The following is a 22,220-nucleotide window of genomic DNA, read 5'->3' on the forward strand; positions in this document are numbered from 1 at the left end:
GATGCGATTCATGGATTGTCGTCTGGTGGGTGTGACTGGCCGTCCAGTCACGCCGAAGCAGAGGGACGCCATCACCGAGTTGGAAATGGTGCCATCGCTCCTTCCTTGCCACGCTAGCAGCTCCCCTCAAGAGCAGGGATTGCAGGCGTTCAATCGACAAACATAGTCAACAGGAAGGCGCGGTGGAAGACGTGTAGTCAAGAAAAGAAAGAACATCCAACGAGGTAAGAAATCTTACGCGAGCGATGACAGGACGGGGAGAACGCGTCGTCGTTGCGTAAACGAAACGCCTCGGTGGAGCGCGAATTGTTTATCAGATCCGATCTCACCCGCATCTCTCCCCTCTCCTTCTCTGATCTCACTACGACGATGACATCGAGACTGCAGGTAATCCTCACATCACGACTGGCTCGATAGCGAAACACCTCGGACCAGGAAGACAGGTCGGGATGGCGCCTGCAAGAAGCTGGCCTGGAACGTGCCGTACTCGAATGATAGACGTACCACAGCTAGCTGTCCTGGCTCTCCATGAGCCCGAGCCCACGACTCACAGAGCTGCCCTCTTCCAGGAAATAGTCCGGCACTGTGAAAAGCTTCAGGCATCGCGACAGCTCCTCTACATCGAAGCATGTCTTCTGTCCGACATGTTCCGCATGAAGCCCGCTCGTATTGTGAGACGTACTGTAGGAGGTGGTATACATGTAGGTCGAGTGTTCTGCTCCAGGAGTCTTCCTTCAGAAATCGATTTGAACTCTCACCAAAATGGCTACAATGTTGATCAAACCCCTCGTTCTCACCGAACATACCCACTTCAAGACTCAACTTGCTATGCAGAAGAAAGATGAACCAACCTCACGCCTCATGCTCCTTCCCCTCAACATTCGACGTATCATCTACGGCTACGCTCTCATTTCTTCAGAACCAATCGAGATTCATGCTCTTGCTCGAAGGAACTCAGTTTCCTCCCATTCTCCCGATAACAAGAGATCGAACCTCCCTCGAGTGTCCCTTTTACTCCAAACCTGCTCTCGAATCCGCAAGGAAGCAGCGCCAATCTATTATGGCAGTAATATATTCGTTCTACCATGGGGATTTCCAGGCTTGGGATGTCGATGGCTGTATGTCAAACTCGCCTCCTCCGCTCCAACGATCTCTGGCTAACACTAACCTTCCACAGCGACTCCCTCGCCCCCTCCCACCGTCGCTCACTCAGAGACGTACGTTTTTGTTTCGGCGATGGTGCATTCAACACAACATATGACGCGAAGGTCGCCCTTTTCGCATTAGAGACTGCATTGAAGAAAAGCGGCTCGTACCCCGATCTTCAAGATGCTGTGCTCAGAGTCCCGGTCTGTGATTGGTCTGTTTTCACTTGGACCGACCTTTACGATAGAGAGGATGCGAATTGGGTGAGTGATAAAGAGATTATACCAATCAAAGTGGATAGGGGAACGGGATTAAAGATGTGAGGATGAGGGTGGTGTCAAAAAGTGCTGGCCACTCGACGAACACTGATGAGACTATCTGGGATTCTCTGTGATGTACATGACGACTATCGATGATGAATGAATCAACCAATTTTTCCAATGCATCAGTTGGTTGATACTTCCGAGAATCGTGCTCTCGTGAAATTCTCTTGCTGCACTATTCAAAACTTCCCATGTTAACGGCCAGCGCTTCTTCTTCTCCACTGACTATCAGTGATTGCCCATATGAATCTACCATGTCTCTCCGCTGTCTTGAAGGAGTCGACAGCTTGAAGTTCCACTGGAGCACTTTGTTTTGCTTGCAAGCCACTACCCCAACCCTAACCCGATAAATTCCAGATACGACCGCTGTGTTGCAAAATCACATGGCTTGAGCCGCTTTGAGTACAGATGCACGTGCGTTTCCGAAGAAGATTTCCGCCGAGTTGTCTGGCAAGTGCATAGACGGAAAGTGTGTAGACGAAAATGTCATGGATGTACTTGCTACTAGATCGATGGTATGCGGCAAGGATTATATGCCAAGACCGGGGTTGAGGCAGATCTCCCCAGATCCTCGCGTCGGGCTCAAAAATCCGTGGTCACAATTGCTGACGGTGACAATGTTGAATTGGCCGAATCTTGGATTTGAAGCTCCTGCAGTGGATAAGAGCCATGATATCGAAGTATGTGGCGTCCTCTGAGACTTGGACAGCAGCGTGGCAGCACCGCAGCCTCATGACTCTCGCACAATCGTKTCCAACTCGCTCGGATTCCTAATGATGCCATGGCAGCTCATCCGTATCACAATTCATCGACTTTGGTCCTGTTGACGGCCACCAGGTTGTATGACCAGCGGTCAACAGTCCGGACATGGCGCCGTCGCCGACTCGGCACGCCGGACCTCTTTCCTGTGAGCTGCTTCGGATGTGTTTGAGAAACGCATCGCAAACGTCCCCGCTTGACAGGGTTACAAGATTCAATATCCCTGTTCAATCCACGATCATCGCATCAATCCCCACATGTTGATCAATGCGCTTCCAAACCTCTATTCTTTCTCGCAAAGAGGAGAATACACACTCCTCGGAGCGTGGAACTGAATGTCGTCTGCCACAAAGTTCTTCCTCCGGGTGTGCCGGAACGATGAAATCATGATCTGCAAGTATGGAGGAGCGTAAACTATGGAGCGAAATATCAAACCCAGCATTCCCTGGTCTTGACTAGCAAGGCTTTCCTTGCGTTTCAGAAGAACTGTATAGACTACAGGTGCCAGCAACGCCGAAGTTGTGGTGAAACGGGTGAATTCTGGACTTGAGTCGTGCCCGGTGCTTGGGAAGAGGAGAGAGAGAACCGGGCCGGAAGGAGGTGCTACATCTTGCTTTTCGTCGCTCTCAGGTACCTTGTTCTACCTTCTCGAGTATTTCTTGGTCGATTTGAAGGATGTCTTGTTGCGAGGGACTGTGGTGATTAGGAGGAGCAAAGTGTCGGATTGATCGAAAGAGCCGTGGAATTGCTTAACAAGCACATTGAGCATCAGAACCAGCAGCGATAATGGATCGAATTGATGAGAAAGACGATCCTAGGGATGGAAATGACGACACGCTTGAGTCTCCATCTACAGACACACCCAGTCACGATCCAGAGAAGCCGACTTCCAGCGACCCAGAGAAAGACATTGCCCCGTACAGAAGACCAAGAGTCCCTCCAACTGGAACAGATCGTGACAAACATTTGAGCATTGAATCTGCAAGAGACAAGTACAAACGAGAGTCGATTGAAGCGGCTCCCCGATACTCCACGGTTTCCAACCAGACACTGGAAACAAACACTGAAGGCGGATATGTTGATCCTGAAGGAGGAKWKWTTKWYWYWMRCRRWRRRCGGCATMCGAGATTCCTCACACCACAGCCTGGCTCGATGCAAGTTGCTCGACCGGGAGTGGTTCGCCCACCCACGGCAACCTCAGCCACGACTTTCGGAGGAGCTTCACGAAGAAGTCTGCCGTCGTTGAGGAGAAGGGAAACGAAGCTGGCACAGAAGCAGGCGCATCCTTGGTAAGTTTTGGTGGCTCGCAGCGTTGGGATACAAGCTTATATCCTTGCAGGCAACATTTGGGTCTCACGCTCGGACTGCCCATGGTCATCCTCTTCGATCTCGTCGTCCCCTGTATCGTCTACTACGTCTGGTACATCCACACGGGCCGACAATGGAGAAGACGTTGTGACGAAGAACACCCAAACGAAGTCTGCCCAACACCGCGACCACAATACAACAGCGAGATCCTCGGCTATGCCATCATCTGTTTTGGGTTTGGAGAGATCTGGATTCTCGGCGCTCGAGTTCACAGACTCTTTTTCCATCAGGAGGAATGTGCGCCGCTGCTGTCCCGCAGTAGATATGAGCTGGACGCCACATCTTGGGTATACGGAGTTGCCGTCCTGTTGGCTTTGATTCCATTTGTGATTGGAGCAGAGGCGGAGATTCCAGAGCTATACCTCTACGCTCCAGCTTTCATCATGGTGTTTTTGATGATCCTGATGATCATCACCACTTTGATCCCCATCAAACTCCCCATCGGCATCAACTCGCAGGCTCGTGGATCGAGGATACGACCTTTTATCTACTATGCCGCCGAGGACTTTGTCGCTGTTGATGGACTGCAGGACAGGGAGTTCCGAGTGCGATACAACGAGCGATATGAGACGAACAGGATGTTCCGAAGGTTCTTCCTCTACCTGACGTTGTGGTGGATCCTGGGTACGATTGTTTACATCGGGTGTTTGTCGGCTGTGATATGGAACTGCGAGTTCCACGTGGCATTCGGGCTGTCGTTCGGTGTGTTGTTCAGCTATATCGTAGTGTGGGCGGGCACGACGTTTCTATGGGTTAATTGGGAGATGAAGCGGGAGCATCGAGCTTACGAGAATGACGAGATAGAGCCGTGATGGATCGCAGCACTAGAATTGGATGATGATGATGATAACAGAATTTGCTCATACCTATCTTACGATGATGCTAAGGTATCACGATGGATGGAAAGTGAAGCCGGCGACGCACTCACCGACATGTGGCACTGTGTGACGGTCGGGCACGAGCGGCAAAAAGAAATGATCGACATGGAACATGGAGCATGGGATAAACCTTGTCGACTCCACTTCTGCAGCTGCGTGCATGTGTGTTGTGTGTTTCTCGAGCTACGCCATCGCTCGTCGTATCGATAACAACACCTTTGTGGGGCTGCCCGCTCTCAACGTCTTCCTTTTCTCTCTCGTCTGTGTCACACATGGAACAAGCACAAGGCATGAACATCTCCTTCCGCATCTTCCACAATTACATCCTTCCTAAGTGATAAGGCAGCTGAAACACAGGCCCGACGGCAACTGAAGGACTACAAAGAAATTCAAAATCCAGGTACGCTCGTTGCTCCAAATTTCTCGCATCATCAGCTCGCCAGCTGCTGCAAGTGGATCCTCTTTCAGACAGCTGATCACGATCCGATCGCTAAAAAGAGCAAGCTGCTGACCTGCTTCTTGATTGCCAGCCCGAAAACATCCTCCTCTCTCACACACTCTACTAAACATCTCCACCAAAGACACACCTCATCAACACCAACACCACCGCAAAGATGGGCACCAGCGAGTTCGTCGACCTCATCAAACCTCTCGGCGAGCGTCTCTCCCTCTACGACCGCACCGCCATCCCAACCTCTCAACCCAAAAACGACGCCGCCGATCCCGCCAAAGGTGTCCCGCAAGGTTTCATCGACGCCATGCAAGTCCGCGAAGAAGTCTACGTTCGAGAACAAAACATCCCACTCGAGAATGAAGTCGACGAGGATGATGCGAGGAGTTTCCATTGGGTCGTCTATGCGAGTATTCCCACCAAAGCGACGACAAATGGGGAGAGGAGAACGAGTAATAGCACCAAGATTCCTATTGGGACTATCAGACTTGTTCCGCCCCCTCATCATCCTCATAGTGTGAGTGCTGCAGAAACGAATGGCAATGGAAATGGGAATGGAAATGGAAATGGACATTACGAACCGGAAGAAGCGTATATCAAACTCGGACGCCTGGCTGTCATCAAGGAGTTTCGCAAAGCAGGAATCTCAAAATTGCTCATCGAGACTGCTCTGGCGTTCGCAAGGGAACATCCCTATGAGGTGGGACCGCAGATGGACCTTTCGGAAGCTCTACACAAAGGCGTCGCGATGAACTTCAAGGGATTGGTGTTGGTGCATTCACAAATCGGAGTGCAGAAGGTGTGGAAGCGGTATGGATTCGAAGTAGATGAGAAAATGGGAACGTGGGATGAAGAGGGCATTGAGCATGTGGCGATGTGGAAGAGGGTTGATGTCAGTAGCGGGAGGAGGAATAGTAAATTGTGGACGCAGGGACATTCGGCCGTCAAACCGGTTTGATTGGAACTGGTTATTGGGTGGGTGGGAGTGTGCATGATGGAATGAATGTTGTTGAATAGGCGTTCAGGGAGGGTATACCCGGTCAATAGTATTCTAGGACAGAACGATGCTTTGGATATGGATAGTGTATGTGCTGTCCATGGAAGGCATCCGAAAGCGATTGTTCTCTTTTGAGCTGCTTCCAAGCGGGATCCATGCCTACCTTACCTGGTGTTGTTCCTTTCCAGCTAAGAAGTGATCCGGTCGTGAGAAGCATAGTAAGGGAAGGGTGAAGAGCAGCCAGTCCACAATTAAACATTGACATCTCGTTCACACGCTCAGAGGTTTCTGAAGGATCAATAAGGAGGCGATAATCTCCTCCTTCCAACCCTCCAATCCGTCATCGTCATCTTGATGTGTGTTCGAAACAGTGGATCCCAGTCCGTGGCAACAGGAACATTGCTCAGGTATTCTGTGGAGACTCGCTTTGGTCAGACGTGGTACTGCCGACAGAGCAGCTGACCCGAACGAACAAAGCGATCAGCGAGAGCAGGCTAAGAGATCTTCTCACTGACCCAGCTAGATGACGAGATAGCAATTGCAGAAGATCATACACATGGAGAGAAACATACCAAATACTCACCCACAGTCACCATGTCCCTCTTATTCTCCCCAAGCGTTTCCGTTTGGACGTCACATCTCTCGATCTTTCTCCATAGGAATTCATTCTGAAGACACAGGTATGAATCTTCGTCATTGTCCTCCTCCTTCAGCAGAATATCCGCGGGTTCCCGATTTCGAATGAGGGAAAGCAGGCAATATTGGGTCTGAGGAATAAGTGAGTGGCCATTCGCAATCCTTGCTGCTTCCTCTCGGTCTTGGGTTTCAAGAACGGTAGAGCGGAGCCAGGAAAGATCGGCCATTTGAAACGACATCTTGGTGAGCGTGTGTAGGTAGTTGTAGAAGAGAATGAGTTTTTGGTAACAGTGTTCACTTCACGCTAATCGAAAGGAAGGAACCAAAACCTATCATCGAAGATAGGAAGGAGCAGTGAAGTGGATGGCATGAGAATGAACAAGAGAAAAGTTTAGAATACTCAATGAAGAAGTTCAAACCTTTGTTCCTTCGCAGGTTCTGTCCGTACACACACATATTTATATACCGATATCATCCCATTGCAGAACACTTCGTCTGCACGGTTTCTACTACTACACCACAAGTCGCATGCTCCCCAAAAACGCCGCGCCAAAGTACGTAGCAAGAATCAAAAGAAACGAGGTCGTCAAGTCATGCGCAAATCAGTCAAGCTTCATGTTCAGTCTCTCGACAGATGAAGCTCTTCTCAGCTCATATGACAGCCCACTCCAACACCTCCAGAGCCATGAGCACCAACAGCAAGGTACTCGGGAAAATAACCACGACATAGCTCGCCACCAGTAAACTACTCATAGCTCCCATAAACACGCCGTTGATCTGACAGATCTGTGCGAGCTGCAGTGCTGAAGGTGCGCCCGTCAACAAGAAGCATACGATGATGAAAATCGGATCGTCGAGAATGCTGACGGGGATGAACTTGGCCGTCAAAGCCAGAACAGGAGCCATGATGATAACGGGCAATACCATACGGGAGAGAAGCGAAGCGTAGAGGAGTTTTCGCTCTTCCTTCTTCTCCTCCGGTGATGTAGCGAGTTGATCCTGGGGAAGAGTAGAGCGCGCGAGGTTGGCGCCTAGCACAACCAAGATGAGTGGGACGGCGACGTTGCCACTCTGTTGAATCGCGCGTGTTACGGAGTTGGAGATGAGAGTGCCCTTGTCGAAGAAGAGGTGCTGGAGATCGGGGATCGATGCGACGATCAGAGCAGCCAACATTGCCCAGAGAGGTGGGTTCATTTGTCGCCAGACTCCTTGGCCAATGACGGAAAGGTAGTGGCCGATGACAGAGAGAACTTTCTGCACGGGCTTTGGAAGGCTACGGAAGAGGTTGTTGAAGAATGTACTGATTGTCGCGGCGCTGCGTCTGCTCACGCGGACTGCGGTGCTCTTGACATGGTAGAGGGGTGCCTTCCAGCCCGTTTTTCGCTGGGAGTCGTCTACGAGATTAGCCGTAGTAGACCGCGAGAAGTTGGGGAATGCTGTCAAGGATCGTTGGCTGGAGGAGTCGTCGGCAGAGTCGTAGATCAAGTTGCGTGGTTCACGTGAGATGTTGTTGCCATTTCCTGGTGCGGCCGGGATGATCTCGTGCTCATGAAAGTCTTCCCTCGATCGCGTACTAGACACCGAGTTGAAGCCAGAATCGTGAACACTGTCGGCCAGCTTGTGAGGGTTGTGCTCCTCTGGATCGTCCATGTATTGTYCCTCCTCAATTCCCCGCGACTCTTCTGCAGCCAAAGCTCTCTCGTCATCCTCATATGCGGATGCAGGCTTGAGCAGGACACTGTATCCCCAGGTCCATCGCAGAAGCTGTCCGAGCTGCTGGAAGATGAGAAGATAGAGAATGCCTCTCGCAGCAACCTCATCGTCGTTGTCTCCCGGTATTTGATCCCAATGCAATCCTTGAATGGTCTTGCTCAAGCTCAGCACCAAAGAGATTGGCAGCGAGTTGGAATTTCCAAAAACACCCATGGCCAATACGAAGTTCTTCTGCATCTTCTTGTTTTTCTTCCCAAACCCAAACAATCGCGCCATCAAGGTAGCACACAGGAATGATACCAGGGTCTGAGCGATGAAAATGAAGGGGATCACAACCAAATCGGAGAGTTTGTCGGCGTTCAGTTGACTGGCAAGCTTTGTGAAAATCAGACATGGTGTGAAGATCATGGTATTGAGCTCAGCGAGGAACTTCTGGCTGTTTGCATCGAACATGCCCGTAATGGCAACGAGGTAGCCTGGCAGTGCGACAAAGACCACCTCCAGAACGGCCTCGCTCACCAAACCGGCCAGGTTGATGAAGTTGGGATGCGATTCGTGAGCGAGGGCGCCCATTGTAGCGTTTGCGACGGCGTCGAAGATGGGGAATTGTGCGTCGAGAGGATCGAGACCTCTCCGTTGGTTGAAGCCGACGAGAGAGGCGCTGGCCAGTTCGCGGAGACGAAAGGACTTGGGATGCGTGAAGATGGACATGGCGGCGGAGGCTGACGGAGGTTGTTGTTGGGATCAGGAGGTTGAGGTTTGTCGCGGCAAGTGACACCAGCGATCAGGTACGCTCGCAGTAGAAAAACACTTTGCGACGATCTTTACTGGTTCCTGAAACTGCAGGTCGATGGGGAGAGAGAGGTTCAGGTGGCGACGGCGTGGAGGTGAGGTATGATTACTGCCGGTCGGAATGGTGAAAGCAAGGACGACCTTTGGAGAGCAAAGCCGGAACCCGACATGGGTAGATAGGTACCTTAACAAAGAACCGGTTGAGGTTCCAGGATGATGCTCCCAAGAGGGCCAAGACTATGCCAAGTTTCAGTGATAGTCTAGATCGATATCGCTTTAGGTTACCGTCTCCGTCGTCATTCTGAGACTTCTTGTACGCTATGAAGAGTGCGCATTGGATGGCTCGGTTTCACGAGCTCTTCGTCCTCTTCCTCGTTTCCTTCTTCTTCGTCATATTCTTCTTCAGGTTGCATGGCTAAGAGCTGTACAAAGATTGACGCGGCAGATCGACATGCCATGCGCACATGCGCCTACTTTAGACGCTCCGCGCTCCGCGGACTTGAGATACAATACACGATAATGATGCTGTTGTTGGTGGATGGAGAGACGAAGCATTCTCGTCAGTTGTAGACTATCTCGTCCAAGCAGCAAATTGGACGGCACTTTCAGCGCCGACTCTGTATCGTGTTTCGCTTGGGCTGTGGCTGTCCATACCTAACCCATCACCACGTGCGTCAAGGGTGGGGCGCGGTAGGGATCCATGGATGCCAGTGGACTACACACTAGCGTTCCACAAGTCACGTATACGGTCCACGTAAGAACTGATGAGTTTAGACGCACTTGTCTACACCGAATGGCCTTCCAAATGAGGAAAGTGATGTCGTGTTGTGACTGCCATACACTACCTAGGTAAAGGTGCTGTCGTCGCATGAACGTGGTAATAATGATGACAAATCGATAAACTTGWGTGGTTCTGGAGTCCAGACCTCTCTACAAGGTCGCGAGAGTAAGTGAGGGCAGTGAGAGGAGTTACAAGTTCATTATATGCTCCTCTTCTTGTAGAGATTTTCTCACATCTATACCATGCCAAGTAAGCCCAGCCGCCGCGGACACATTCGTAACACATGAGGCGAAAGTCAAATACACTGTGGATGAACTGAGCTCAACTCCTTGATTTTCTTGCCGCCCTCTTGCACCGCCACACGATCGTCACGCTCATGAACATTACGCAGTGCATCGATTTGCTAACAAGATTCCTATTCCAGCGCTGTCGTGTGGTCTCCCCGATCCGCGAGACAAACCTCCGCTGCACACGCGTGTTTCCCTACTGCGTGGTTCTCCCACCACCTCAGACTCTCCCCTCTGCGGCCAAAGTCTTTTAGGGCTGCGGTGTCTGCCAGCCTCACCATGTCCGACTCGCACGATGACCTCGAGAGTCCTCTGGAGTCGCCCTCGCCGCCCACTTCACCAGAGGAGCTTTCCCCTCCGCTTGTCGATCCCGCTCTCAATCGCCTCGCATCACCCCCGCGGACCGTTTCCGACAACTCCATTCCTGCTACCATGTCGAATATGACGGCCTCCTCCACCCCCCGCGGTACACTCGATGCCGCACGAAGACCTCCCCCTGGCCCGACGGCTGTTCGTGGTCCAGCGGGAGCATCGGCCATGAACCCAGACATCATGGCCAAGATGAGAGCCTTTACACTGTCACGCTCGGGACCAGTTGCCCCGCAACCCAATCGTGGTCCTGCAACACCAGGAGGAGTCTCGTCCCCAGGACCGGCTGTTGCTGGATTCCCTCCCAACTTTCGTATGCCACCGAATCTCGGTCGACCAAATCCTCAAAGCATTGCTTCCTCACCAGCCGTGCCTGGTGCTACCGTCCCACCCAAAGGCATGTCACTTGCTGAGAAGCGTGGATTGAAATTGCCAGGAGGACTCCCTGGCGCTGCACCAGCTGCTACCACAGGTCCAGCAGGGCGAAAGAAACCGGTTATGAGTTTGTCTCAGATGCATGGTGGTGGTCCTGCTGCTGGAGAGGCGGCCGACAGCCAACCGCCGGCTCAGCAAGAGAGCGCCATGGACAAGTATGCCGACATGATCGACACCAAGACTGGAGCATTGAAATTCAAGGGCAAGGCAACCGTGCATGGTGATGGCATCGACTTTACTTCCGGCAAGAGTTTCAGTATAAGTCTAGACGAAGTGGACACGTTGGACGAGCTGGGCAAGGGAAACTATGGCACTGTTTACAAGGTCAGACATGCACGTCCAAGATTTCGCAAGACGGGACAAGGCCTGGCAGGCAACAAGGCTCGTGGGCCTTTGGCAGACAGGAATGACGACCAGAGCCCATCTTCACCGACGAGGGCCGATGCGTTCACCACCCCAACAGCTGCCACAACCGCCCAGGCATACGGACAAGGCGGCACGACTGGTATAGTCATGGCTATGAAGGAGATGCGGTTGGAATTGGACGATGCCAAATTCCAGTCTATCATTATGGAGCTCGACGTTCTCCACCGATGCGTATCACCGTACATTGTTGACTTTTACGGTGCATTCTTCCAGGAAGGTGCCGTGTACATTTGTATGGAATTTATGGATGGAGGGAGTGTGGACAAGTTGTACGGAGATGGAGTTCCAGAGGGAGTGCTGCGGAAGATCACATATGCGACCACTCTTGGGTTGAAGTCACTCAAGGAAGAGCACAACATCATTCACCGTGATGTGAAGCCCACCAATATCCTGGTCAACTCCAAAGGACAGGTGAAGATTTGCGACTTTGGAGTGTCTGGAAATTTGGTGGCAAGTATAGCAAAAACCAACATTGGGTGTCAGTCATACATGGCGCCTGAGCGGATATCGAGCGGCGGGATGGCACAAGCTGGGAGTTCGGGTGTACAAACTTATTCAGTACAGTCAGACATCTGGTCCCTGGGGTTGACAATCATTGAGTGCGCGTTGGGAAGATATCCTTACCCGCCAGAGACCTACAACAACATCTTCTCTCAGCTTTCGGTGAGTGCTCCCAAGCTCCTGATATCTTGCAATGCTTGCTAACAAAATCACAGGCAATTGTCGACGGCGAACCACCAGACCTCCCGGCTGACGCATTTTCCGAAGCTGCCCGCGACTTCGTAGCAGGCTGTCTCAACAAGATCCCCAAGCTCAGACCCACTTACCCAATGTTGTTACAGCATGCCTGGCTCGCCGTTCTGGACAAGCCGGCAACAATCGAGGAAGAAGACGAAGAAGCGGCAGAGGAAGCTGCTGCGAATGGCGAATCAATGACACAGGTTGCATCACCTCAACCTGTAGATTCAATCGACGATGGWGGTTTTGTCGACCGCGAGGTTGGAGAGTGGGTCACTGCTGCCRTTGAGCGTCGGAGAAACGGCACGATGGGCAAAAGTGCGAAACCTGCATTGCACGCTGCGCCACTGGATGCTGTGGGTAGCCCTGCGACGGAGAAGGTCATGGCCTGAAGAACGAGGGCTGAGAGACATGCATAAGCGGGCGAAATGGGCGGGCGCCGTTGGCCGCGGGTTCATGGTTTCCCTTTGGTGGAGACGAGATACACACAGAGCACATCAAGACAGCAGAAGCTGCAGCAGCGGAGCAGCGGAGCGGGTGGGGAAATAGAGTGGAGTTCTTGCCTAGCCTTCTTCGAGAGAGCGAAGTGGATTTTGCGAACGGCGTACACAGACGCGGGGAACATGAGGATGGTGTAGATATCATACGGCCTGACACTATAAAACTCCACTACACCACTGTCCCTATGTTTGGACAGCAGCCAAGGAGAGGTCACAATAAAGTTATCGCCTTGCACCAAAGTTTGGGAAAGTGTGATAATTTCGCCTCTCCAAACAACACTTTGTGCATTGGTTCGCTCTTGTTCGCTGGGCATCCCAACATAGCATCACTGGATGAAGTGAGCTCCGAACTTGCGGAGGCTCGGGTGCATGGCACGTAGCGCATCCTGTGTGCTGGGTCCGGACGGAACGAATTCTGGGTCCGGCTATATCCGACAACGGACCTCGACGCGACGAACAACATCACCATTATTGTCCTGTTCTGTTGGTGTAGGGAGGCGGGTAATATATTGGCAGCTGCAATCTGCCTATTCACCCAAAACATCGATCTCATTCGGAAGCCTTGAGCAAATACCATGTCTCAGAGCTTGGGGAAGCCCGCGGAATTGGGAATTGCCGACGGGCTGACAGCATGGATCTTAGGTACTCGCCTGCTCGGCGCTACTTCTGGTTCTGAAGGGCAGCGCCGCATCTTCCACAGCAAGCCATTCGGTCCAACAAACAAGCCATTGTATAGTGGTACCTTAGGCTGAGACCTGGGTAGATCCGGCGGATGCTACCCTAGACGGGCGGCGAGAGGAGTAGCATGTACTCCTAGTGGGCCTCGCGCTGTGCCCCATCCTCCATGGCGTCGCCTTGTCTTGGACTCACTCTCCGGCATCATTCACTTGTCGCTGTTCCATCCCCTACTGTCTTAAACCACCCAAGACTAGTTGAGCATACTCCGCGTGTTCAACGGTCATATGAAAGCCTCAATCCCGTCTACCGCATACCTGGCTACACATTGTCCTCCCGTCCCACTCCGCCCTCCTCGAATACAGAATCTCCGGTACCGAACGTGACCTCACTGTCCCGAACGTGTAACCTCACATTGAGGGTGAGCCAACTGATACATGATGGCGATTCGCGAGAAAGCGCGAGCGCTCTTCAAAAGCAAATCCAAAAGTGATCGCGACTCACAAATCTCCAAATCCTCGACCAAAGACTCGGATCGAGAACGCTGGCCCAGCAATGTCTACAAGCCGGGCGAACCCATGCCTCGACCCAAATACCGCGCTATTCCGAAGAAGGAGCACAAGGAGAAGCTAGAAGCGTTCAGTTTCGCGGATGCTTGGAGGAGGAAGAGTTTCCAAAGCCAACATAGTCCGATGGGAACCCGAGCGCCCAGCAGGAGGAATAGTTCCAGACGGCATAGTTGGTATGGAATGGGCAAGAAGAGTTTCGGTGGGATGAGCGAGCATGGAAGAGCAAGTCGAGCGAACAGCGTCTCGAGTAATGCGGAGACGGAGAAGGGCAGCACGCGGCAGAGGGAACATGTGGGACATGCAGCTGTGGCGACGAGGCTGTCGACTGAGATTGAGCAGGAAGGCGATGACGATGTCGGGAATGGTGAGTGCCGAGATTCGAAAGACGTGGATGGTGGGAGTGGCTGACATGAAGGTAGTGGGCATCTCGAGAGTTCAATCAAGAGATCAAAGCCACAAAGGCCGGCCGAAGAACCTCGAACTTCCCAATGCACAGCAGGCCGGGAGCATTGAGAAGGCTCTCGAAACGGCGCACGATCATCAGCCGTTCACCGAGCATGATCTTGCCTTGGCGCTGTCTCGATCGCATCTGGCTGTCCCGGCAACTTCATGAAAACCCGAGCGGCTGCTCAGGATACGGAGCTTCGCATTTTATGTTGCATTCCGGATTGAAGCACTCTTGAAAAGTGGCGTTGAATGTTTCCGGGCCTTCATCGTTGGGCAGCATGTAACACTGGAATCTCTGAGCTACCTCTGGAAATTGGGTAGTTGGTCGGAGGTCCCAATATACGATAGGTCAGGCTACACAAGTGTTACGACATATCCGGCGTTCCGTGGGACACGCCACACAGCACTCCAAGGGCTCGGCATGCCAAACCGGAGGTCTGTACGAGAACCATTATCGGGGAATGCTATATGAGATGAACATCAAGCCGTTGCTTGGTACATTCGCGAAGATCCGTCGTACGGTAACTTCAAGCATCTGAGTGGGGCCCGCTAAGTGCTCTTTGCCGCGAGCATGAGCACCTCGATACTTGGCAGGCTCTACAATGCAAGAAGACGTRTAAGTGATGCCTGGACTTCCCTGGTCTGATGCGTTCAGATGATCTGGATAGAATTATCTGCATTCGGGGGAAGCCACGAGAAGAGCAAGGACCAGGTTGGTCGAATGTAGGACATGATGTAAAAACTACGGAGGGCGCTCTCAACGGTCCAGTCGGCCGCTGCCCGTATGGATTCCAACAGATTATGGGTCTACCTACAGTGGAGGCATTCGAGAAGCAGACGACAGCCTCCCTGAACGGTGATCGGAGGAAGCCCAGATGCTACTGTACACGACGGTAAATGTCGGCGCATCGGGGGATGCAATTCTGTACAAGATATCACAAATCCATGCATTTTGCTGGAGAATTCTCTCCGACGATACCCCTTGTACTCGTATGGTGAAACTCTGCGCTCTGGGGATCGCTAGCTGCGGCTAGCGATCCCCACGTTGGCAAGGATGCRGGTCTAAGAACTGCTAAACTCGGACAAGGGCTTTGTGCAGGCGGTATGGCGCCAGCCACGCTGAGGGCCTTTCGGCGATGCTGCGGTGCGCGTCCATTTCACGGCTGGCTACACACTAGGACTCCGAGTCGGTCGGTAAGAATGCAATCCAACGTGACTGCTTGTTCGGATCGCGCATCTACCTCCTACCACCAAGAGTTCAGAGWACTCAACCCATGTCCTGAAAAGGCTAATCCACCTCTCCTAGGCTACCAGGTTCGCCTTCCGAAGTCGAAACGACTCGGAGCTACTACCTCCCTTTGCGATTGGAGACCACTGAAGACAAGCATCCTGATCAGTCTTCCAACTTTCAACTTCACATGGTGCCTTGCCATCCTTACTCATCAACGTGTCTCCACTACCACTGCCGTACAATCCCTCTCTGTCATCCGATGAAAATCACAGACGCCCGGTGGCTCGTTCATGAGAATGTCCTCGACGCCAGCAGCGCCACCGCCGGCCGGGGTGACTGCCAACTTCACAAATCCAGAGACAACACATCGCGTCTTCGGATTGGTAATAACGGGGGTTGGCTTAAGCCTCATGACTGCCATTATGATCCTGCGAATGTATACAAAGACGGTGATGGTCCGTCTATTCGGGATTGAAGATGGTACATCTTCCAGCCGACGTCCAATGGTGGTGTGACTAACACTATACTATAGTTGTAGCTGGAATCGCCTGGGTATGAAAAGCAGCCCGCTTACACCTCAAGCAAGGCCAGCTAAGAAATGAACAGTTCACATCCGCGGCGACGCAGTCTCTTTACCTGTGCAGGAATTACTTCGAGATCTAGCCTTGTACGATGCTGATTCGCCTCGTCTAGACATGTGGGGCTCGAAAATTCTAGGGGTGAGTGAAACAGCAAGTAAAGCAAACAGCCTGTTGATGCCACGGGCGCTGACCGCAAGGGTTGCAACAACAAGACACATATCTGGGATCTCACAGTCGCAGAACTGCAGACATTCAGCGCGATTGTCTATGTCATAAACATCATTGGTGTGATGACGCCTTCACTCGCCAAGACAGCTTTGCTGCTCTCCTATCGAAAATTATGGCTCGTTGAATGTATGAACACGCCTTCATTCTGTTGTACAGACTACTAATATTACTTTTAGGGTTCAAAGTAGTCACGGTTCTGATTATAGCATTTGTGAGTGTGCGCAGAGAAGTTGGGTCAATGCTCTGCTCTTACTCACACAAAAGGAAGATCTTCAGCTACAGCTCGGCAGAGATTCTAGCTTTTTCATTCGCGTGTGAGTCCAGGGAGCGCAGCAAGTAGATGCTGGAGAGGGAGGAGCATCTGACTCTCTTGCCAGGCGATCCCATTAAGCAGGGCTGGGATGTCCGTCTCACCACAGGACATTGCGTCACCAAAGATGCCCTAGCCATTTGCACGGCTGCTTTCAGCGCGACGACGGACGTGCTAATCTTCATCCTACCCATACCTATGGTCTATAATCTCCGTCTACGACCCTATCAGAAAGCCGGCATGTTGTTAGTCTTTGGGATTGGATCTATGTGAGTCGATGCATAGTATAATATAATCCTGCAGGAAGTTTTGCTTTTGACTGACGCTGGAAGACAGAACTTTGATTGTCAGTGTGGTTTTTCTCTGCTTTTACATTCCCTTGGTACGGAATAAAACCAAAGATCCCACTTGGGATGTCTCCAGGATAGCAGCCATGGTGACAGTCGAAGCGAATCTGGTATTGATATGCGGTTGTTTTCCCGCGCTGAAACTCTTAATCAGACGCCTCGCGCCCAGACAATTTGGGACTGAGCGATCTCGCAGATCTGCTAGGGCTGGTGGTGGTGGAGGAGGAGGAGGAGGAGGAGGAGGTGCAAATTTCATCCCACCTTCGTGGGAATCGGAGTTATCTCATGTCTCGACTGGGAAGACTGGTGAGAGCAAGGAGACGTCTGGGAGTGCAGCACCTGCAAAAAATTCTGTAGCGGCGAGGGTGTTCGATTTTGATGGTGGAGGAATATGTAACTATGACGGTGTTTCGGTCGATGAGGCTGGCAATGTAGTGCTGAGGCAGGTCATTCCTGATCCCTGAAATGTCAATAAGCGAGCACAGTTGAGATATTTCCGAAACAGTGATTACCAAAGTTATACAGTAGCTTCTGAGAGTAATGCGAGAACGTGAAAGGTGGAATATCATGTTTGAAAAGGGGTTGTCTGTCGACAAGATCTATCTAACACATCCCGACAGTACCACTTGGATTGGCGCACGGCTTGGTGTATGAGTTGTAAATACTTCCTTGATCTGAGAGACCCGAGCCATTTGCATTGATCAAGTAGCCAGGAAAGTTACCGAACCAGCTATATCTTTCAATCCAAGGTACTGTGGAGCGATCAGTCCTGCGATACTCCTTGCTCCTCAGAGTCCACATACCTGCATCCATCCATGGCATGACCTGCTGGAGGAAAATTTGTGTCTGGGCATCGCCGGTGTTACTATTGTCGCCGAATTCTGTAATGTAGATCGGGTAGTTGGGAAAGCGATTATGTGCCGCTGTCATGTATGTCTTGAAGTACTCGTAAGCGTACATATTGTTGTACCTGCGATTTGTAAGCTTTGTGTGCGGCATGGCAGAACATGCTTTGTGCGTATACCAGTGGAGATTGATGAAGTCTATTGGACAACCAGTGCAGTTTCCGATAAAGTCCTCGAGATATTGTAATCCTCCAGAGCCTCCCTGGTCCTGTTTGGCACGACACATCAGTCAGCATACGTCGCGGAGTCATCAAGACCCGATCTCAGGGGTAACGAACCGTCACGGCGGGTGCGCCCAGTCGTGCCTTGCCCGCGAACGGCATAATGGCGCTTTTGTATGCAGTTACTGTAAGAGATTAGCCAGTCGTTTGGTCATGATTTATATAACTGCTTCGTACCCGACTGGTTGATCGTCATGCAAGCCGATCCATCCCAGCAAGAGTCCGGCTCGTTGAAAGAAAAGATGGCGTCCGCGCCGTCGTCAATAGCTGCCTGAGCCTTGCTGGGCCACTCGACCATGAGATTTGGCTCATCATTGAACAGAGTAGGCACAAATGTCAAAGCTTTGTTGGTTTCGTAATCTGGTGCTGTGGGTCGGCGAGTGTGAAACCAGTTGTAGCCCCAGCTGACATGGCTTTCCTGCCCATCTAGTGAGAATGAGCCAGTCAAGGTGTCGTTGTTGTAGGGAAGACCTCGTTTGCCGGTATTCTTGACGGTAACTGCTGATTGTTGGGGGGAAGAGGAGCCAGATGACAAGCGACTGCTACTGGTAGAGGACTGCCCAATACTCGTAGTGCTTGTGGTGATGGTAGGAGTTGCTTTCGAAGATGATAACGAGGTCGAGGAGCGGAATGTGCTGGTAGATCTGGTAGGCCTCCTAGATCTAGTTGATTTCGTCGTTGATGAAACGAGAGTCGCCGATCGAGACGTCTTCCTCGTCACCGTTTGGCGCAATGCACTCGATTCTAACGAAGTTGAAGATGTTGTTAGCCAGCTTCATATCATCACGCATGGCGTTGAGATTGATGACGAACTCGACTGCGTCGTTAGAGACGTTGTCATATGCAGCAACGAGGCGATAACTACCAACAGCGAGGTGATCGGTGGACGCATGGTGGCCTCTGAGCTGTATCTTAAACGGAAGTATGATCGAACAACAAGTGAATGCGGAAAACGTCTCAAAATCAACAGTCAACCGCAAATTTGGGCTGATTGAATGCCTTGCGAGAACCAWGTCTTCTGCAGATCGAACTATTACAAACCTCTGGCCAGGTCGACATACTTATGACTGCACTCAAGCGCAACAACACTCGAGGCTAGAAGAGAATCACCGCACTTGAAAGACCCAGCAGTGGAGCTTACCGATAGGTATAGGCTAGTATCGATGCATACTGCATCTCGAAGGTCTTGTCACAACTGCTTTGGTATCGTGACATCTGGGGTTGAAGATTATTCGCTCGACAGCGCAAGTCACCGCATGTTCGCATGCGATTAGCGTGTGATCAGCTGTCGTTGGCCCGATTGCGCTAGAAGCTGTCGTTGGTGCTGAACTTCTGAAGTTTGCTGGAACTTCCCACACTACATTCGTTGTCGAAGTGAAAAATAGCCTCGGAAGCTTTCGATTCCAACGTGCTGCACACGTTGACGGCCTTGATTCCGTACGACAAACCGAAAAGCTCCAAGGATTTGGAAACAAGCAGCTTTGAACCTTGAGGCTCGAACGCGCAACAGCAGGACAAATCCGGTCTGGAATTTTTCGAGATTCAAGCTCAAACAAAACGTGCATGTTCGGTACGGATTGAAATAAATCTGAGGCACGTGGCGGGTAAATGAAGAGATGTTACCGAGGCGTATAGACCGAAGATCCAAAGGTATGTCACCGGGAGTTATTGGAAAACGAGCTTGATGTTGCTTGTCATTCGATGAGATGTCGGTCCTGAAGTTCTCCTTGAATGACCATGTGGCCTCGTTTTACAGGCCTGAAAGTTATATCGTCGGCCCTGCATTCGATAGAGGCAGGGAGTACGATGAGATTATCGCGGTCCGAAGAGCATTCCGGCAACCATCGGATTTGGACCGGTTCCATCGACGCTCGTCAAGTTCCGTTAAGCGAATGTACTAAGACGCATGCGCGGAAGATAGTTGAATGGTATGCCGATCCCGGTRGGCATGATAGCCCTGATTTGCCGCTGCACAAAGTTGCGACTTGTATCCGCTCCTGGACGTGCAGATCACGCCTGTGTGCTCTTGCGGTTGCCGCTTGAGCAAGAACAAGGGAAATCGCGGTGAATGGGCCTCTTACTATGCAACTATAGCATAGATTGGAGCGTTCGTGCTCGTGCCATTAGACTGCATAGCAGTGGTCGTACCGTTTCCAGACGCCAACACCAGCACGGTTTCGTTCATGACTGCCATTGCGAAGACGCGGAGTGTGTCGTAGGGAGGGTCGCCAATGCTTTGAACAGTTCAAGTTAGTAGAGGCCACGTATCAGAGCAGAAGCACTCACGCAGGATCTTCGTAGGTATGTGTCAACCCGAGGGTGAAGGATTGGACGCCGGAGTATTCATCCAGTCGCCATGTGAAGTTGCCGTCTTGACATAAAGTCTGGAGAATCATCAGTGGGCGGAATCAATGGAGCATGTGTCTGAACATACGTAGTCTACAGGATATGCGGTATCGTGCGGCCAGGTACCAGAACATGTTGTGTTGGCTTTGCTTAGCGGGTCTGGATTGTAGCTGCGTGGCGTCAGAGTCGTTCGAGATGCAGGATCGAAGCACTGTGATATGACGACTGGGACTTGCCCAGAGCCTCGGGGCCGCCGCGCCGGTGGTGTACTTACACATCGAATCGCAGAGTGGTATTGCCTGTTTCGGTATCATTGAAGAGTAGCCGGGAAATCTGGAGTGAATCATTGTCGGAGAGACCGGCGCGGCCTATGACCCTGGCGCTTGCCGTCACGGCGAGAAGCACAGGAGTCAGGAGACGCATGCTAACGAGTCGGTCTGTGGAGGTCGTCGCGCCCGAGGATGGCAGTCACACTGGGGATGTTCTTATTGCCGTTACTGAAGGTTCCGCTTATTTGTTCTTTGGTGTCAATTGTCGGGAGCGATGACAAGTGAAAGAGAAAGATTGAGATATAGATCTGATGAGCGGCTGTAATGATGAAACTGTGTTTATTCTGTGCAGAAAAGGAAGCAAGGGTATGCTAAACAAAGTATACCGACTCCACCTTATAGCAGAGTCAAGATGAGTGGCCGTTGAAACGCGTTGAGAGCTCTTTCCTGAACCTTACGGCAAACATTCTTCATGCTGGTAACGTGCATCCTCGGTGCGTGTTACGGTAACAGCCAATCGTCTGTACCACATTTGGCGTGCCGTGCGACAAGAACCGGAATCAGGAATGCTGCWGAAGCTTGCACCAACGGCAAAACGGCGTGCCTATATCTCCGCACAGGGTTGAGGGTGTRGCTGCGTGCGGTTGACTCGGGTGTTTTGACGCAGGGCAAACGTTGCAGCCATTCTGGGCCGGCAAAATGGCAAGATGAGGTGTCATGAAGACAGGCCAGGGGTGAAATGGCGGAGGAGACGACGAGCGATGTGCTTCTCCTGGATGATTGTTAGGCATCAACCCAAGGTCTTGTGAAGACGGACGGCGTAGACGAGAAGAGGAACATCACCGGAGTTCGGGAGCTTCGTAGCCCAAATTTATCAATAGCGCCGGGGTGATCAAACAAAAGCGGGGACGGGATTCACGGGAAAACGACCTTCGCGCCGGATATGCAAGCTGGCGAGATTCATATCTCAACGACCCGACCGACCAAAGACCCCTACCTTACCTTACACGCCGACTCCGCCCCGGTGCTCGAGGGCAATGGCTGTGAAAGGTAAAAGACTCTTGACAGATGAAGTAGCCAGATCTGTTGCGCATTCCAGTTCTGCACCATCTCGCGACAATAATATGCTGCGCAAGGCCATTATGTTATCATTGTAGCTATCTCTCCCCTGTCTCAGGAGCGATGCATGGCTTTTGCGTGCCCAGAATAGAACTGCGCCAAGGACCGCCTCTGATGGATGGATGCACTGGACTGTCCACTTCATCCCGTCCTCGAACGCCCCCAGTCATCACCTGCCCGTTGCATGTTGCAAGTTGGCCCGTCATGCTGTGAAACTCTACATGTACAAGAAACAGGTCCAGCTTTCTGCAAAGTCGATACCGCTTAGACGAACTGTATGGATAGATGTATGTAGGTACCTATGCGCCAGCCATCAAGCGAAGCTGCCTAGCRACAACAGCCGAACAGGACTACATCGGGTCGCAAGCGTCGT

General features: G+C 51.7%; 10 protein-coding genes; 7 read left to right on the plus strand and 3 right to left on the minus strand.

Annotated features, from left to right (window-relative positions):
- Window positions 1-762: 762 nt before the first annotated feature.
- RCC_09265 (uncharacterized protein) lies at window positions 763-1,469 on the plus strand (the record flags this gene model as incomplete). XM_023774507.1 has 2 exons in its annotated part: window positions 763-1,118; window positions 1,178-1,469. 2 exons carry the CDS (start codon window positions 763-765, stop codon window positions 1,467-1,469), a joined length of 648 nt encoding a protein of 215 aa, XP_023630275.1.
- Window positions 1,470-3,380: 1,911 nt separating this feature from the next.
- RCC_09266 (uncharacterized protein) lies at window positions 3,381-4,408 on the plus strand (the record flags this gene model as incomplete). XM_023774508.1 has 2 exons in its annotated part: window positions 3,381-3,517; window positions 3,568-4,408. The coding sequence occupies 2 exons, from the start codon at window positions 3,381-3,383 to the stop codon at window positions 4,406-4,408; spliced, it is 978 nt and encodes a 325-aa protein (XP_023630276.1).
- Window positions 4,409-5,088: 680 nt separating this feature from the next.
- On the plus strand, window positions 5,089-5,883 carry RCC_09267 (uncharacterized protein; the record flags this gene model as incomplete). The annotated part of the gene is made up of 1 exon (XM_023774509.1): window positions 5,089-5,883. One exon carries the CDS (start codon window positions 5,089-5,091, stop codon window positions 5,881-5,883), a length of 795 nt encoding a protein of 264 aa, XP_023630277.1.
- Window positions 5,884-7,209: 1,326 nt separating this feature from the next.
- RCC_09268 (related to membrane protein) lies at window positions 7,210-8,982 on the minus strand (the record flags this gene model as incomplete). Its single annotated transcript, XM_023774510.1, has 1 exon — window positions 7,210-8,982. The coding sequence occupies one exon, from the start codon at window positions 8,980-8,982 to the stop codon at window positions 7,210-7,212; it is 1,773 nt and encodes a 590-aa protein (XP_023630278.1).
- A 1,428-nt stretch (window positions 8,983-10,410) lies between these two features.
- On the plus strand, window positions 10,411-12,491 carry RCC_09269 (related to tyrosine protein kinase of the MAP kinase kinase family; the record flags this gene model as incomplete). XM_023774511.1 has 2 exons in its annotated part: window positions 10,411-12,024; window positions 12,078-12,491. The coding sequence occupies 2 exons, from the start codon at window positions 10,411-10,413 to the stop codon at window positions 12,489-12,491; spliced, it is 2,028 nt and encodes a 675-aa protein (XP_023630279.1).
- Window positions 12,492-13,711: 1,220 nt separating this feature from the next.
- RCC_09270 (uncharacterized protein) lies at window positions 13,712-14,456 on the plus strand (the record flags this gene model as incomplete). XM_023774512.1 has 2 exons in its annotated part: window positions 13,712-14,207; window positions 14,263-14,456. 2 exons carry the CDS (start codon window positions 13,712-13,714, stop codon window positions 14,454-14,456), a joined length of 690 nt encoding a protein of 229 aa, XP_023630280.1.
- Window positions 14,457-15,817: 1,361 nt separating this feature from the next.
- On the plus strand, window positions 15,818-16,184 carry RCC_09271 (uncharacterized protein; the record flags this gene model as incomplete). XM_023774513.1 has 3 exons in its annotated part: window positions 15,818-16,001; window positions 16,054-16,073; window positions 16,128-16,184. The coding sequence occupies 3 exons, from the start codon at window positions 15,818-15,820 to the stop codon at window positions 16,182-16,184; spliced, it is 261 nt and encodes an 86-aa protein (XP_023630281.1).
- Window positions 16,185-16,216: 32 nt separating this feature from the next.
- On the plus strand, window positions 16,217-17,451 carry RCC_09272 (uncharacterized protein; the record flags this gene model as incomplete). XM_023774514.1 has 6 exons in its annotated part: window positions 16,217-16,240; window positions 16,315-16,456; window positions 16,507-16,541; window positions 16,599-16,644; window positions 16,708-16,909; window positions 16,977-17,451. 6 exons carry the CDS (start codon window positions 16,217-16,219, stop codon window positions 17,449-17,451), a joined length of 924 nt encoding a protein of 307 aa, XP_023630282.1.
- Window positions 17,452-17,590: 139 nt separating this feature from the next.
- RCC_09273 (uncharacterized protein) lies at window positions 17,591-19,005 on the minus strand (the record flags this gene model as incomplete). XM_023774515.1 has 6 exons in its annotated part: window positions 17,591-17,739; window positions 17,791-17,957; window positions 18,012-18,100; window positions 18,171-18,238; window positions 18,291-18,857; window positions 18,927-19,005. 6 exons carry the CDS (start codon window positions 19,003-19,005, stop codon window positions 17,591-17,593), a joined length of 1,119 nt encoding a protein of 372 aa, XP_023630283.1.
- A 1,188-nt stretch (window positions 19,006-20,193) lies between these two features.
- Window positions 20,194-20,882, minus strand: RCC_09274 (uncharacterized protein; the record flags this gene model as incomplete). XM_023774516.1 has 4 exons in its annotated part: window positions 20,194-20,347; window positions 20,400-20,497; window positions 20,548-20,629; window positions 20,734-20,882. The coding sequence occupies 4 exons, from the start codon at window positions 20,880-20,882 to the stop codon at window positions 20,194-20,196; spliced, it is 483 nt and encodes a 160-aa protein (XP_023630284.1).
- Between the last annotated feature and the right edge of the window lie 1,338 nt (window positions 20,883-22,220).

This window comes from Ramularia collo-cygni, assembly GCF_900074925.1.
Source record: "Ramularia collo-cygni strain URUG2 genome assembly, contig: RCC_scaffold17, whole genome shotgun sequence".
NCBI lineage: Eukaryota > Fungi > Ascomycota > Dothideomycetes > Mycosphaerellales > Mycosphaerellaceae > Ramularia > Ramularia collo-cygni.